We start from the raw sequence: 16,751 nt of genomic DNA on the forward strand, positions 1-16,751 counted from the left end.
AATTAATTTTTTTCGTATTTTTATGGTCATAGTGTTACTGTCACACAAAAACAAAACATTTGTTTACAATGATGCATTGCATACCCTAACCAAGCAACGGCTGCTGAATAAGAATCAACGTTAAACTTAATATTGGACTATACTCAACATATTATTTAGTCATGCTGGAGTAGTACATGTCAATATCTGACATGGGGCACGATGATGTTTCTCTAGAATTTTAACTCTATGCACAGATAAAAAGCACAGACTAATGACACACAGAAAAAAGTTATTATTAGCTTTTAGCCAGGGTGAATAAATGTATGCTAAAAATATTTCTTTAGGAACCTTCTATATTAGTTACACAAACCTGAGAAGCACAACTATTCTACAAACTGTCGTTTAAGAGTTCAAAGAGTCGCAGAAAGATTTTCCAAAGTAAATCTTTGTGTGCCATGAAAGTACTCGACTTCCTCTCCGTTGCCCTTCCGTTCTCCTTCCACCGTACAGTAGCAGGATCTGAACGCATTTTCCCCTATTGCTACACCTTCATTCTTCTCCCAGTATAATAGTGGATTTTCCATGGTGGATTTGTGCGGGGCTATTTTGAGCCGTACGCTGGCTCCTACATGCAGTGCTGTAATCCAATTGTGATAGCGTTAATTTTGAAAGCTTTTTTTATTGAAATTGCTGAGACCTAATTTTCTGATCCTGTCACCGTTGACGACCGCTGTAATCGGCTAATTCAAGTTATTCTAGGCCATTAAGTTGCACAGAGGAACTGATTGTGGTTACTGAGGCAGAAGAGAAGGAGGGACGAGATCATATCTGTGTTGAATGAGCCGTTACTGGTGTTCTGGAAATAAGTTTTTTTCCTTTACCAGTTCCCAAGGAACGTTCTCACTCTTGACCGTAGAAAGTCTCCACTAATAAAACTCTTAACTATATATATATGCGTGTGTGTGTGTGTGTGTGTGTGAGTGAGAGGCCCGCTGATGCCCATGTTCTTGCTATTATTGTCAATATTCTAAATATGTTGAGTGTGTTTTGTGCTGTAACTACTGTACACTTGTGTTGATGTTTCTCTCTACTGCCTAATCCGTGAATGAACACTCATTGTCTTGAAACTAAATGATAGGGCCAGTACTAACAAATGCAATTCTTTTTGACTCCTTGGTTGCCAGGAAACTTGCATGTGTCTTTGGCAAGGAGGCCTAATAAAAGAACAGAGTTGTGTGTGTGTGTTTGTCACCATGTCTGCCTAGTTAACACTTTGAGAGTGTCTTTGTGCCGCATTCTGGGTTGATGGTGTTGATTCTCGCTAGGGTCCGAGCGCGTACTCCTGGAATCAGACAAAACACTGGATGCAAAGACTGAAGTAAAAGCCACTGGTGAAGATTTGTAATACATTTGAAAGACAAGAGTGTATTTTCCCTGAGACTGCTCACCATAGGAACTGAACTCTCAGGCTGTTGATGACTTGGTAAGTCTGAATTAGTCCCATCTTTTCCTTTTAAATGTAGAGATTAAAAGCATCTCGGCTGACTTTGGTTTAGTCAGGTTACCGTTGACTTGGCAGGGCCTGTTCAGAGTTTTACAAACTAAACTGTGTTTCAAATTATTATGCAAATGAGGGGCTTCTTTAATTTTCATAACTTGTTTATTTAAATTGAATGCTATAATTTTCGAGTCATCAACTGTTACTGAATAATTGGAATGTTTCAAACAACCTCTTTGTGATAACAGTTTTTTTTGTTTCCCAAAAATAATATTTTTTGTTAATGCGCTAATCCAAATGATTGTGCTCAACAGTGTTTTGAGACATTTTAAAGGTTGTAAAGAACTCTAAGGAATTGTTGCATTTGCAGTCCAGTTTCCTTGACTTAACCTCTGCTTATTAATGACTGAGAATCTACACAGACATAAATAGGAACATATTTTTTAGCAAACACATTGCCTATATGCTAACTAGAAAATTGTGACTTTTTTTCTACATTGTGACAGTAATTAGTTCGTTATTCTCTTGGGCCAGTGCTTCTCAGTTATTTTATGTTATGCTCCCCCAGGAAGAAGAACATATTTTACACCCCCCAACTCTACCCTTGTGACTAAATAATATGATTTGTATATAAAATTGTAATAAGTACCCCTCTGCATAACATTGTATCTTAACAAGTTCCCTGAGGTCACCGTCTCTTCCCTACCTTTAAAATATTAAGAAATGGCTTTCATTGTGATAAAGTGCAATTTTACACTGCATATCTCACCCCCCCAGACTCACACAATCACACATGCAGCGTTTTCTTCCTCTGGTAGCTTGCGAAGTTATTGCACCTACTGTATAGCCACAATATTAGCAACTGTGCCTTTCTAATCTCTTATTGATGAATGTGAGTCGCTTCCCACAAAACAGCATAATATCATGCAGTAGTTTATGCATGATTCAGCAAGGGACCGCTTTAGCTTTCATTACAAGGCCTGTCATCTAAATCTTTGCTCAGTTTGATGCCACTTGTGCTGAATTTGCCTCGTAAAATGTTTCTGTCAACCTGTTTTTACCACCCTTTGAAGAGCTTATTAGATAAAGGAATATTTCCATCATGTCTCCTATGCTTCAGGCTCCAGCAGTGCTTTTAAATCATTACACAGTGTAGTATGGCGAACCTTTATATGTTGTGTAATTCCTGCTGCTTATCTATTCTGCTTCAATTTCACATTACCTGCTATTCAAGCAACGTGGACAGCAAGCCTTCGCCGCTTCAAGAAAGGAACGCAAGCGTTGACACCGAGCAGCTATTCAACATAGACCGTGAGAGCAGCTAACAAATGTGCTCCTCTGTGATGCTTCTCTTTCCCGTCATTATGTTGACGTGACAACCAACTGTGGAGCATATGAATAGTTATTATAGTCTGACTCTGGAACTATGTAATTGTCTTCGTCGAGTTCACCGGGCTTTTTATTACTTGTCTCCAGTGTTGAAACACGTGTCAGTATGCTGTTGATGGAATGACAGGGCTGATGCATAACCATGGCAGCCAGGATGGAGGTGACACTGCATGAGAGCAGGATGAGCATGGAAGACTACAAGAAGCTACAGACTCTGTTCTTTGTGAGTCTTTTTCCCTTTACTAATAGTCTCTCGTTACTGCGCCAAAGGAGGTGAAAAAGGAATTGATGCCCTACTGTGGCATCCCATAATAACCCCTAGAGCTTTTCTAAAAATGCCTTAAAATCCAAAGCACAGTCTACAGCACTTGGAAAATGAGAGTGCAGGCATCACACAACACTGTCACAAGTTTGTCCTTTTTCAATTAATTGATTACTGCTGTCTATTAAATATATATAATTCTGGAGGTGATATTTGGATTCTGGGTGAGATATTAGGGATACGCTCTAAATTTTAAAAAGTATAATAATAATAATATTAATAATATAATAATGTATTGGAAGAACCAAAAACCAGGTACTTGGTTGATAACCATTTCCAATTGGTTACCATTACTTGCTTACAATTGGATGTATATAAAATACAAAATACAGAAAACACTTAGACAGAATTATGTAAAGTAGACAGTATTGATATCTGTGATGTTTCTGATCAATCAGGTGTAAAGTGTTTAAAGTCTTCCAATGGTGCTGATTTTGAACCAGGTCTCCCCGGGGGTGTTTCGCTCTTTGTCCAGAAGTGAATTCATCCGTCTGGCCTGCTCAACAGTTGGTCATGGCTCCAAAGAGGAGTACGGCCTGTTGTTTGACCGCGTCGCTGTCAGTCAGGGGCACCACGGCCTTTTCCCTGACAGCGATTCTGTGAAGGAAGAGGGTCGGATGAACTGGGATGGGCTATGCTCTTTTCTTCAGCAGGATCTATTTGAAAAGCTGAACCACAGCAGAGTGAAACGCGTGCCTTACTGGAAGCCGCCTCGCACTCTGACCTGTCCCCATAGAGACCCGGTCCAAAAGGTAAAAGGCGGCTGTCCTCCTGAATGCCCTGAAGGCAGTTTGGCGTGAGTGAGCCAGCATGTTCATTTACAAACCCGATGCTTTGCAGCTGTTATGTGCAGCACTTTGACATTGACATGATGGAGATTCCAGTCTGCTGACTGTATAGCATTTTTAAGAATTAGTGTCTCTCATCTAAATGTCTCTGCTCATTTAAGATAAGTGGCTTTGGACTCCCAAAAGTTTAACATCTATCAATTAGTATGCAAATGAACCGGCCGCTCCAAAGTGCCGACAGCTGTGAATAAAGTGATGGTTCGATGCTTCAGTATTTTGAACCTGAGAATGTCAAAATGTTACTTGGTTTTCACCAAATGGCCGATAGAATCACACATGCACAGGTGATTCGGTTTGACTTAAAGGGTCAAACACAGTCATTGTGTAACTAAGTGTGATTCCCAGTTCCCCAGAGTAGGTGTCAGAAAGCTAGTGAAAAAAATTACAGTCGGTCCTCTGTTCATGACAGTATCATACAACATGACAAGGTTTACAAATGGCGTCCAATGAACTACTTTGCACAACATCCGTAAAAATACTTAACGTGGCACAAAGCAGGAAATCTCGCTCACCACATTGTTTTTCATTTGATTGTTCTATATTAACGGCCTTAACCTGCTTTTCATACAAAGATTTACAGTAATCTCGATTTTACCACCGCTTTAGTGCTGCTTCCGCGACACGTTCAAATTTTTGTTTAAATTTGGGTTAAGTATCACTGTAGAAATGGAATTTTAATGCAAAATGAGTCAAATATGGTGTTTAAGACACATCCCAGGTTAGACTTGCTCTTTTTTTTTGTAAAATAAGATGGTAAAACAAGCATGCATCATAAAAGTAATATGGTATGTCGTGTACAGTATCCATATTCGCTATAAATCTGTGCCCAAGACAATTTACAGGAGTAATTGCTCTGTACTCAAACCATATGAAAACTCATTAAACAAAGACAGTAATGCTCAGTCTCTGATATGGAAGTCCTTGCCAGCAATATGCTTTTGGCACTGCGTCAAACTCATTTGATTATTAGTGCAGATTAAACACAAACTAACGCGGTGTAATCACAAATTTCAGCAGCATTTAAACATAACAAATGCCATTGGTGTTTTTATAGCATAATTCTTCCATCTATTAATCATGCCCCTGTACTGATCTTGCATTTCCCTAAATGGAAAGTGTTTGGTTCTAAATGAAAATCTGTGGCCTGTTTGAATCCAAGGGCAATATTTAATTGCATTATATAAAATTCTTGAATACGGTTGTCATGCTCCTCCTCAGTTTCTATTCACATGCTTTGAAAGACACTTGGATCATATAAGCATGTGTAGTAAGATAAGTTTGAATAATATATTGTCTTTTGTTCTTTATTTCTATAAAAGTCAGCGGAGACTTAAAAGGCGCCAACAGTTGAGAACCACTACTATAATTCACTTTGGGGTGCTACCATGTTTGCCCAGAACAACATTTGTTTGCACAGCTCACTATTTACGTACCATAATTTCCGTACTATAAACCGCACCGGACTATAAGCCGCACCAGCTAAAATTCGGGGATATTTTAGTTTTTTTCTTACATAAGCCGCACCGGACTATAAGCCGCACGTGCACACGAGTTTTTTACAAAGAAAGACAGTACACAGAAAGCCTTTTTAAAGTTTGAATAACATACTTGAACATGTCTTTCTAAACATTGCCTGTGACGCAGCAGTAGTACCGCAGCAACACGGAAGTGTGCACGCGAGTTATTAACAAAGAAAGACTGGACACAGAAAGCTTTTTTAAAGTTTTAATAACATACCTTAACATTTCTTTCCAAACACCGCCTGTGACGCGGCAGTAATACCGCAGCAACACGGAAGTAACACAGCACTAATAGGGTTTGATTAAATAAAACATACCGGTAAAAGTCACTGAGACGCGGCGGTAACACAGCAGCAACACGGTAGCACAGCACTAACAGGGCTGATTAAAAAAACATACTAGTAAAAGTAAAATAAAGAGCTTCATCGTCTTCATCTTCCTCCTGTGCACTGAAACCATCGAAGTCTTCCTCAGTGTCCGATTGGAATTGCGTTAGATATCCTTCGCCTCACACTTTCTCAGTCTCTCTTTCGTCGTTTATGCATTTCTTCGAGTGTGATGAGGGTCTGTTCATGCTAATCTTATTCATGCACGAAGCGCTAAATTACATTAAACTAGCGAGCGACACGTATAGCTCCAGAGTAGACGGGACCACGAAATAAAGAAAAGGGTGCCGCAACACAATGTCATCAACATCGACTGCCTTTAGCTTAAAAGCGGCATCATATGCATTTCTTTTGTCCCCCATAATGACGGTTTGTGTATAGAAGCTTCCTTTCAGTAATGTCCGTCTTGATCGCGTTCTGCGTGATGCGCGAAATGTTTAAAACACAAACTAGCACGTCTTCTTCGGCGCATTATCTCTTCTTCGTCTGTCTCGCTCTTGCTTCCTGCTAGAGCGCCCCCTGGAGGCCGTAAAAATCCATAAATACACCGCACCGCCATTTAAAGTAACCTTCTGAATAAAATGCATTAAAAGTTCACATTCATTACAACTTGTTTTTGGTGAGCAAAATGTCAGAAGAATTGAATTTAAATGCTGATTGATTGGGTTTTAATAAAATGCAGATGGTCCAAACAGCGCCACTGCTTTGTGTAATCTCTGAGTCACATGGCAGAGTAAGAGAAAGGGTTTAGAGCACAGGTGTCAAACTCAAGGCCCGGGGGCCAGATATGGCCCGCCACATCATTCTATGTGGCCCGCGAAGACAAATTGTGCATCAAATTCGTGTGTCATTACTAGAATTGCAAATTGTCTTCACTTTTAATAATATTTATTTTTTAAATTATTTGACCAGTTTTTACTCGTCTGATTTGAAAACGAGTTGTCAGTTTGTTTTGTAGCTTTTACTGTATATAATATGAGGTGCTCATACATTTATTTGGGTTGACAGTCATAATGGCCCTCCGAAAGAAGCTATGACTACAATGCGGCCCGCAAAACAAATGAGTTTGACACCCCTGGTTTAGAGCCCTTTGACGCAGGTCACCTAGCGTGCATTCCTACTAAAGCTCATAATAGTCACAAGCAAGATAGCCAGAATAAGTAGCAGTCATAGTAGTGTTTCAAAATAGTATTTTTGTTGTTGTTTTTTTTCTTCAAGATACCGCACAACAGTGGTCCACAGCCTTTTTACGAATGTATAAAAGTGATCAAGTCATCACAAAAATTACGAAAAAAAAGGGTTCAAAATTTTGGAAAAAAATTGCGGCTTATAGTCCGGAAGTTACGGTATATATTTTTTCTTTCTTGTCCCAAAATACAAGTTAAAAAAAATAAGTAACTAAATAAATAATGGAAATGATGCCATCTGCACTACTCAGGTGTTGTACCTGCCAAGTTGGGGTCAGTACATGACTGTGAGCAAAAGAGGATCTGTGGGGCTGCGGGACCGCAGAGACATGTCTCTTCTGAGTACCCAACGACTGCCTAACTGTACAGTCCGACCCAAAGACCTGTGGGTGACGGACGTGGTGCTGTTGCAAAACGTACACAAGGTGATCGCACAACAACCACTCGAGCGTACGCTGAAGTCAGTCTCGTTCGGTATTTTAAATTAAACAATTAGGCAGAACTTTTTGGATGTGACTGCGCCACTGATGTAAATTCAAATCCCATAAATATATTTTCGGCTACCGATGTGATGTTTTTATTTCCAATGACAAGACAAGCACAAAATTGACGTACTACTTAGATTCAAAAAAAGTTTTTTATGTCAAGTGATTTAATTCAGCACCATCACCGAAAATTCAAGCTGATCCCCTATGAATAATTGTATTATTATGTTTAGTGGTAGAGTATTAATACATTTACAGGAAATTAATTATTGCAATACATTTTTTGGCCATAATCTTTTATTATTCATTTTGCTTGGATAAGCAATAATATATCAAACAATTATTCACATCGTCTTTAATAGTTACTTTAAAAGTGTTGTAATCATTGTGATATTTATACTAATTTTATTCCACGATAATATAATTTTTCTTTCATTCGCATTACTTATAAAGCTTTGTCTGTGTTCACGATTTTGGTGCCAAAGCATGGCATAAAAATGTGTAGAATTTTTATTATTCTATCGTATCGATGTGTGACTTTTTATTTCATTCCTGTTCCTTGGCCCACAGATAGCTGTGTCATTTACAAGTAAGGAGGTGTGTTTTTATGACATATTATCTAAAGAGAACTTCAGCTGCCAATATAAAATCCAGGTAAAAAGCACAAATAGTTTATCTGAAAACATTCTGTCATCATAAATCAGCCTTGATAGAATAAAAATGCAGTTGGAAACACTTAAACTTTTGTGTTCTAAAATGTATACCGTCCCAAAATCTTCAAATATACAAATAGTTTGTTTTTCTCTTTTTCTAGGGTTTAAGGTTTACTCCATGGTGTCTGGACTATTGGTCCAATGCTGCCAAGCCAGATCAGGCTATCCTCACTATAGGTGACATTGGGGGACAGGTGACACACTGCACAAAACTAGATAACATTATTCACCTTATTCTTACGCCCCATGATTCTTTTCATGAAGTTTAGCCAAACCAGCATTTTATTACTGAAAACTCTTGGTTCTTTTCTAGTTGTGCAAGTGTTAAGTTCAAAGCGAATGTTAAGTCGTGGTGCGTCTATTAAATGAAAAATAGCAAATTTATAATGTCATGGTAGTATTTTTCAAACAACTCAGACTAATTTGTCTGCGTTCCTCATTCTCCGGTAGAAGCTGGAAATATTTGGAGGCTCTAAACAGCATGATTTCCTCGTTCGGCATGGCCAGTTACAAACAATGCTCATGACGTCCCAATTGAAACTTCTTCTGCTTGTCAGTACAACTGCCAGCAGCGCAACAAGGCATTCAAGACATTGTTTGATGTAATGACGGCCAATGATCAATTAGAAAAGGGGTTTGTTTCCTCACAAAAGAAATAAGGTGGATAAAAAAAGTACGGTCTAAGGATGAATGCCAAAATGTCATTGTTACACGGCTCACACTGTGTGTCTTTTTCCCAGGTCAGCGTTTTACATTTCACATCAGTCCAGATGTATTTGTTTGAGCGACGTAGTCTGTGGACCGACTCGGATTCTGCGGTCATCGTCCAATGGGATGATGTGCTCAAAGGAAAGCATCACTGCTGTCACATTGTTCAACATCAGGCACACAAGCCAGCCTGGGTGAGGAAAGGTACTGTACAAGCACACACATTATAGCTTTAACAACGATCACATTGTCAAAAAGAATGAGTCATGTTAATATTTTGATACATTGTCATGATGTCCGCGCTATACGTAGTAAGTAACCCAAAAAGTTCCAAATGTTACATCCTTCATTCCACATTCACCAATAGCCTGACCTGTTCATACAAGGGATGTAAATCCATCAGTTTTCTGTTTTACAGTTTTAGTGAGTCCTTGGATAATTATTCTTATTGATATGACAACCAGCTAAAGAAATAAACCCTTTTCACTGATCAATGACTTGCAGGTATATATGGAATAAAATACATGAGAAATTTAAGTCAAGTATATCTGGTCTTTGCCTGATCTATATGTTTGAGACTTTTTTATTTTTACACCGCAGGTTTGGTCAACACTCATGCACACAATGAAAGGCAGAAGAAAAACAAGTTCCTGTTAACACAATGTTATTAAAACTGTGGCCCTTTTTGAAATTGTATTTCTTACAGCACAGCTGAAATTTGATAACAATTGATTCCAACTGCTCCCAACTCTTGAACACACATCTGACAAATTCATGGAAATAGTGAAATTGTAGCATGGCGGTATTGGAAACCTTGCTAACGCGGCATTGATATTTTGGTATGGATCCGAACATCACTACCGAGCAATCAGTTTGGCACCCTGTGTGGTCTTCTGTTGGTCCAGGCAAGCTGCATCTTTATTTTGTGTACTCAGACATGTTGTGCAGCATAACTTAATAGTAAACCTTCAGTTGCTATTGCCTGTTGATGAACTTGTATCATCTGCCCTTTGCGCCCACAATATATATTTGCTTTGAAAAATATGCTGTCCACCAATATATTTTCACTGTGACCGCTAATGACTTTTAGATTCATTGGTGACAGATGACAAGATCAAGAAGTCAGTGATTATGCATGCAAATAAGGATAGGCAAGAAGACGAAGAAAGCCACCCTTACTTACTCTTTGGGTAGTCTTAAGCATTATGCATGAATACTAGTCAGTTACTGTTTGTGAACTGTTTGTGGATTGATGTCTGGAACTTTAATTTGCTGGCTATAGAGTGGCTGTTTAGTACTTTTAGGTTAGATTAAAAGATTCTGCCTCAGTCTTGACATTTACATTCACTCTGTAACTCTCTCCAAGTACCCCTACAGATGGCTGCTCAACCGGGGGGGGGGGGGGGGGGGCAAGTTCATCATGCAAAGCGGCAATGATTAACAGGTCGAGCGGCAATAGAAAAAACAATTCATGCACATGCCACAAATTCCAACTGGCCACAAAGTTTCATATCATTACATAATCACCTATTGACATGATGGAAAGTGGTGAAGTAACACAACGCTGAGAATCATCTACATGCAACAAAAGTTGCATCATTTTATGCTGAAGCTTTGTATGGTGCACAGTCGGAAATGATCATGTACTTGTTTTTGTTCTGTTGCAGCCTTATTAGGAATCATTTACATTCTTGCAAACGTCTGAGAAAAAATGCAAATGAAATAAAATAGAAAACAAGATATGGCAAGGACATAAGTATTCCGAATCTGTTGAGATGTTTCACCTTGACACAAGCACACCAGTGTCAACACTGACACGTATTCAGTATTACTACAATAACAGCAAATGCAGCAGGGGTTGAGGAGGTGAGTCATGAGTCATCTAATTCCTTAGCCAGACTTTTGACTGCTGGCATGAAGTTTGAGCTGGAGGTCTGTCCTCATGGGACTCTCTCACTTCAGCTCATCCCGGGTGACAAAGAGGTCGCTTTATTGTATCATTGATCGCTTGCATCATTCAGCTCCATCCCTCCTTTAGAGTCATTGGGCTGTTTAATGATGAGTCAGCAGTTGCATCGTTCCGAGACCAACTTGGCAGAGAGAGATAGATCCCAATGAGGGGGAGAAAGAAGAATAAACTCATAAATAAGCACAACCAATGGGAAAACAAAGGCGACAAAGCCGACGCATTGAAAGTGGTTGCTAATTGCAATTTTTCAGGCAGTGTGTGTGGATTGCGAGTGTGAAAAACCATGGGGGAGTTTTGTTTGTGTCTGCCTCAGTGGAGTGTGTGTGTTTGCATACCTCTGGGTGCTGGTTCTGTTCTTTTTGAAGTTGCACACCCTGCGGTACCAGTGGGAGTCTTACCATTCGCTATGGCTGGGCCACTAGAGTGAGTTGGGTGGGATATGTTGGAGCTCAATTGTGAGGGAATTAGGAAGAAATTGGGATTGTCACACACCCAGGGGGGCATGGAAGCTGTCTCAGAGGAAGTATCGCGTTTGCGCTTGAGAGATGCCCGAATGCACTCTGATGAATGTTGAGACCCGAGTGTTCGGTATAATTTGCCCTCAGAACAAGAGGGTTGATTTAATCTCTTGCGCTTCCTCATTCGATTCCAAATTCCGAGAAATGAAAGTAAAATGACATGTGCTTATTAATCAGGCTGAAGCAGCTGTTGTGGGTCACAAAGACCATGATTTGTATGTCAGTCAAAGAGGGAAGAAGTCATTAATCAGTGATGAGTCACACGTCTCACTGAGAAATCTACCCATATTTTGACTCACAAAGTGGAAAAGAAATGTTAAGATGAATGGAAAATAATCAGACGTAAATCATTTTGGCGGTAACCTTCGACCCGTGACTGTCACATGCAATCTCAGCACGTCAATGTTATTTGTCAGCCGAGCTGTCTCTGATGGAGGTGTTTGCATTCCAATTCAGATGTCCTCAATCAACGTGTTTATTGAGATGGATGATGACGCAAGGTCCATTAGTTTTTCTGTCATACCAACGAGCAAATGAAAGCCGCTAATTTTCCTCTGTGGATGTTGTTTTTCTCTATGGTAGATTTGTGGTCAACACATATTAAATGGAGTGGATGTCTTTTAAAAATGTAGCAACTAAGCCATCTGGGGGGAGGTATCCAATCCGAATAAAAGCAATGACCACAATGTCATCATCATGAACCGATGTTTTATATTTAGTTTTTGGCTGGATTTCTACTTTCTGGATCTGGATTTGACACCTCTTGTTTGTTGCAGTGAAAATGATTTGCTGAGCCTCAGTAGAAGCAACTTCCATCTCAATCGATTGAAAATTAGTATTTAGTCTCAATGGCAAATAATAAATACATGGAACCGATTAGCCACTGCACAAGTCTCGTATCCATTGTAATATTCAGTGTCAATTATAAACTAAGTGTACGTAAAGGGGAGGCGAGGGGCAATAAGATGGTAATGTTTTTCTATCTAATGTTGATTTTGTACTTAATATAAGGCAATATTTCTGTTTGTTCCTTACATTTGACCTTATCCTTCTGTCCTGCTGTGTCGTCAGTCCACTGATAATCTTTACAATAGTAATTTGGCATTGTCTAATACATTTGACTTATTGTTGTGGTCTAAATCACACAGCATTGGACTACATAACCGCACATGACTTTTTAGTGGTATAACCAGCACATCACTGGTTCAATACCAGTCTCCTCTCTATGAAGATGTCTTTTTCGTAAGAGTTATCTGACATTGATTTTCATCATACTTACTTTGTTATATCCCACAGTGCTTTACTTGGACTCACTGGAAGCCTTTGTGTCGTGTAGCACCGAGCCGCAAAGCAGCATAGTGATTGGCTGGAAGGCGAAGGACAGCATGCGCCTACAAGTGACCTCTTTGTTTACAAAGAGAGGAGTCTGGGACATAGACTACCACCATGAACTTAAGATGATTGGTAAGTAAATTAATTCAGTCATGAGGGGCTGTAGTTATGAGCCCATCTGCAACTTCAGATTTATTTACAATTTCTACTTAAACTACAAGACATAATGCAATGATTTGGGCTCATCTATCACCATCTGTTCCACTACTAAAACTAAAGCATAGAAAATAATGTTGAATTTATTGCATATGATGTTTGTGTACTGGCATGCCATATGGTTTGGCTCACAAATCTATCTCTCAAAGGTATGCTTTAATAGTGCAAGTGTAAAAAGACATTGGATGAATGCTTTGTCGTCAAACCCATTAGGGGACAACTGCCGAGATCAACATCCAATACAGTTATACTATTTGGCAAATAAAAAAACGTGTTCTCTGTCCAGTTCTGATAAAATTACTGCTATGACACCATCTATGCCCATCATCTTTTTGTATTGTTTCCCCTTTTGCCCCTGTGAGATCCCCGTTTACATATAACAGGCCATCTCAATTTTTGCCCAATCAGCTACTTTGAAACTTGACAGAAATTGTTACATATTGTACAAACCACCGCCTTAAAGGGAAACATTACGTTGTCATATGACAACATTGCAGTGAAACTTTCTATTGCTTCCATAAACTCGTGTGTGTGTGTGTGTGTGTGTGTGTGTGTGTGTGTAGTGAAAACATTTGAAGATAATCTTTACATTCTCTCATTGGTATTGCATGTAGCCACTGCAGGTTTGGATCATCAGGTTCTGTTGTGGAACTCCCACGTGACCGCCAAGCCAGTGTACATACTCAATGGACACGTAGCCCCAGTTACGGCGGTTTGCTTCCTGCAGAAGAAAAAACAACTACTAAGCTACTCCCGAGATAAGGTATAAGTGTGTGTATTTGTGTGTGTGTGTGTGTGTGTGTGTGCGCACAGTAAAGAAAAATGGCTACTGAGAATCCTTGTATTATTAATTTTGATACTTTACTGCAGAGGAATAAGAAGATTTGTTTCACACTGTTGCCTCCATTTATTAAAATTATGACCACATTTTCTTCTCAGTCTGCTTTCTTTCTGTTGCACAAATGATGATGTTGCCACTCTTTCTCCCTCCTGTTGCAACATTGTGCATGTTTGCCTGCTCTTTTGGATTTTCTGAAGGGAATAAATATTTTAGAGGTGATTTATGTTCCATCTGCCTTCTCCTTAAACACCATCTGCCACTGCAAGAAGCTTTGAAAGCTTTACCACACTTTCCTCTGGAAGTGTTCCTGCACCAGAGACATTCATCTTGTTTGGTGCCGTAAACCAATATGGCAGACTTCTCATTAAGAGGCACTCTGAGGCATGCAGTGCAGAAACTGGGGTTGAGCGGTAATCCATCTTTGGCCATTTTTCGTTACACTGATCATTTGTAGATTAGTGTCAAAATATTATTGCAGTTTATTTGTGTAAATGCAGTCAAACTTGCATAGTAGTATAAACTCCCAGCATCCATTTTGTGTCTTTTCAGGTTCTGTGTTTATGGGATGTTTCAAGTCAGCTCTGTATTCATCGCCTGGATGGCGTTTTCCCAGCGACGCAGGATGACACGCGCACACTCCTGCTCCTGATCGAAGAGCGCCAACTCCTGCTGCTCACCTTCAATAGCGTGCTTGTCTTGCTGGAGAGCACGAAGGAGGAGATGAGGCTCGGCAGTCACGAGCACCCTGTCACCTGTGTGCTTTACAACAGCCTTTTCAGACATGTACGGGTTTGGTGTGCAGTGAAAAGGAAGAACGTGTGGATGAATGGTTGGACTTCCTGCGTAGGCAAATTGATGAATAAAATGTCCTAACTAGGTTAGTACAGTACTGTACAGTATCCCACAGAAGCAGATCAATCATTTGAAGCAGAACTCAGGACTGTAGACAGACAGGCTGCCGAGATGGAGTAACTGACAGACAGTTGGGGTGAGAACTTTATGAACTGACTGTTGGACTGATTGGCTGACAGAATAATCAACTCCCAGATAGATTGCCTGACAGACAGATTTACAGACGAAAGGACAGTTGAATAGATCGATAGACTGAAACAGCTGATAAATAAAATCCAAAGTGGATGATTGTACATTATGTACAGAATTCTATAATAGACATTTAATAATGTAAAGCAGAATACAATTCAATGGAGTTGGCAAACTGATTGACAGATGAGTTGAATCACTGATAGCCTGACAGATGGAATTACTAACGAATTGAATGATGGACCGATGAACTTGATTGATGGACTGACAGATTGATGGATATGTGGATGGATGCATTGCCTGACAGACTGATGGACGGACGGAAGGAGGGACTGCTTAGTAGACTGATGCATCAACTAACGTAACAACGTTCAAATGATTGACTGACTGGTGAACTAACAGATGCATTGATGACTGGGACCGATGCATGGACTGATAAACTGAGAAACTTACTTGCCGAATGACAGATTGATGGATGGACGGACTAACTGACAGACTGTTGAGTGGACTGATAGCCTTACCGACCTACATGCTGATCGACTGACCGATGGTCGGCTTGATTGACAATCTAGTGCATGGATGGACTGACTCACTGACTGACAGATGTTTCAGTGAATCGACTGATAAACTGAACAACTGACCGACTGACCAATGCTAGCCGAACGAATGGGCCGATGGACGGACTAATTGCAAACAAAACACGATGACTTTTGTGCTTCACCGAGGCCAACTTGACAATATAAGGTTAAGTGCAAATTGGAAATATTTAAAAACTATAGACTGATTATGTCTTAAATGCAAAGAAGATAAAAGGTACAAAATACCATTTTGATCCATTGGCATTTGACAGCAACATTATAATGATTTACCTCGGATTTAGCATGGCAGAAGATGTCATGCATGCATGATGTGTCAAAATCATTAAAAATCCCAATTTCTCAGCACGTAGCACAATCATTAATAGTCATCATTTCTCACCACATAGCACAGAGCAAACTGCTTTCAATGATTGATATCCTCTGACTTTCTCTCTCTCTCGCTGCAGGTAATAAGCAGCGACACTGGCTCCTCTGTGATCTGCTGGCTGGCTGACACGGGCCAAAAGGTTAAGCAAATCCACCGTTGCCATGGAAATGCCGACATCTCCACCATGGCTTTAGATGGCACGCAGACACGGCTGTTCACTGCAGGCAGTGATGGAGAGGTTAAAGTTAGTGAACATGCACACACTTTATCACAGTGTCTTGAACTTAGTTGTGTATTCGATGTGCTCCCCTCCATAAAAATCTATTTTTAGCTCTATCATGCAGATCCGATCCATAATGCACTGGGCTCTTCAAAACAACCCAACAGTGGGAAAACACAAACAAGTCCTTGATGGGAGTGATAATTATGCATGTAGTAACTAATAATAATCTGCCATGTCAGCGCTACACTTTAAATCACCCGCCTGACAAGCAGATTTCATCAACATGAATCCTGTGGTTATACGGTCTGATTATTATTAAAGGCAAAACAGATTAAAAAGTGTTTTTCCACTTTGCTCAACTTTCTCTTGTCTCTCGCAGGTGTGGGATTTCAATGGCCACTGCCTCCACAGAATGAACGTTGCCCTGGGCAAGGCTGCGGCCATCTCGCAAATGCTGCTGCTGAGGACAAGCCTCCTGGTCATGGGTTGGGAGAGGTATTTCAGAAGTGCCATTTTGAGCAGTTGTTTACACAGCAATAGTGTCTCAGAGCCTGAAAACATTTGAAAAGTGTCTGAAGTTATCAACAACAAAAAAGGATGGTTACTG

General features: G+C 39.9%; 1 protein-coding gene across 1 annotated transcript in view; it reads left to right on the plus strand.

The window, feature by feature from the left end:
* The first annotated feature begins 1,258 nt into the window (after positions 1 to 1,258).
* Positions 1,259 to 16,751, plus strand: part of LOC125972088 (cilia- and flagella-associated protein 337-like) — a 58,200-nt gene continuing 42,707 nt past the window's right edge. The window contains exons 1-12 of the mRNA XM_049725437.2: positions 1,259 to 1,465; positions 2,957 to 3,092; positions 3,635 to 3,943; positions 7,384 to 7,557; positions 8,188 to 8,271; positions 8,432 to 8,524; positions 9,071 to 9,242; positions 12,822 to 12,989; positions 13,688 to 13,836; positions 14,464 to 14,697; positions 16,001 to 16,165; positions 16,524 to 16,639. Coding sequence (XP_049581394.1) covers positions 3,012 to 3,092; positions 3,635 to 3,943; positions 7,384 to 7,557; positions 8,188 to 8,271; positions 8,432 to 8,524; positions 9,071 to 9,242; positions 12,822 to 12,989; positions 13,688 to 13,836; positions 14,464 to 14,697; positions 16,001 to 16,165; positions 16,524 to 16,639 — 1,745 coding nt within the window. The 5' untranslated portion in view covers positions 1,259 to 1,465; positions 2,957 to 3,011. The remainder of the gene's footprint in view (positions 1,466 to 2,956; positions 3,093 to 3,634; positions 3,944 to 7,383; positions 7,558 to 8,187; positions 8,272 to 8,431; positions 8,525 to 9,070; positions 9,243 to 12,821; positions 12,990 to 13,687; positions 13,837 to 14,463; positions 14,698 to 16,000; positions 16,166 to 16,523; positions 16,640 to 16,751) is intronic.

Source organism: Syngnathus scovelli, chromosome 7 (genome assembly GCF_024217435.2).
Source record: "Syngnathus scovelli strain Florida chromosome 7, RoL_Ssco_1.2, whole genome shotgun sequence".
Taxonomy (NCBI): domain Eukaryota; kingdom Metazoa; phylum Chordata; class Actinopteri; order Syngnathiformes; family Syngnathidae; genus Syngnathus; species Syngnathus scovelli.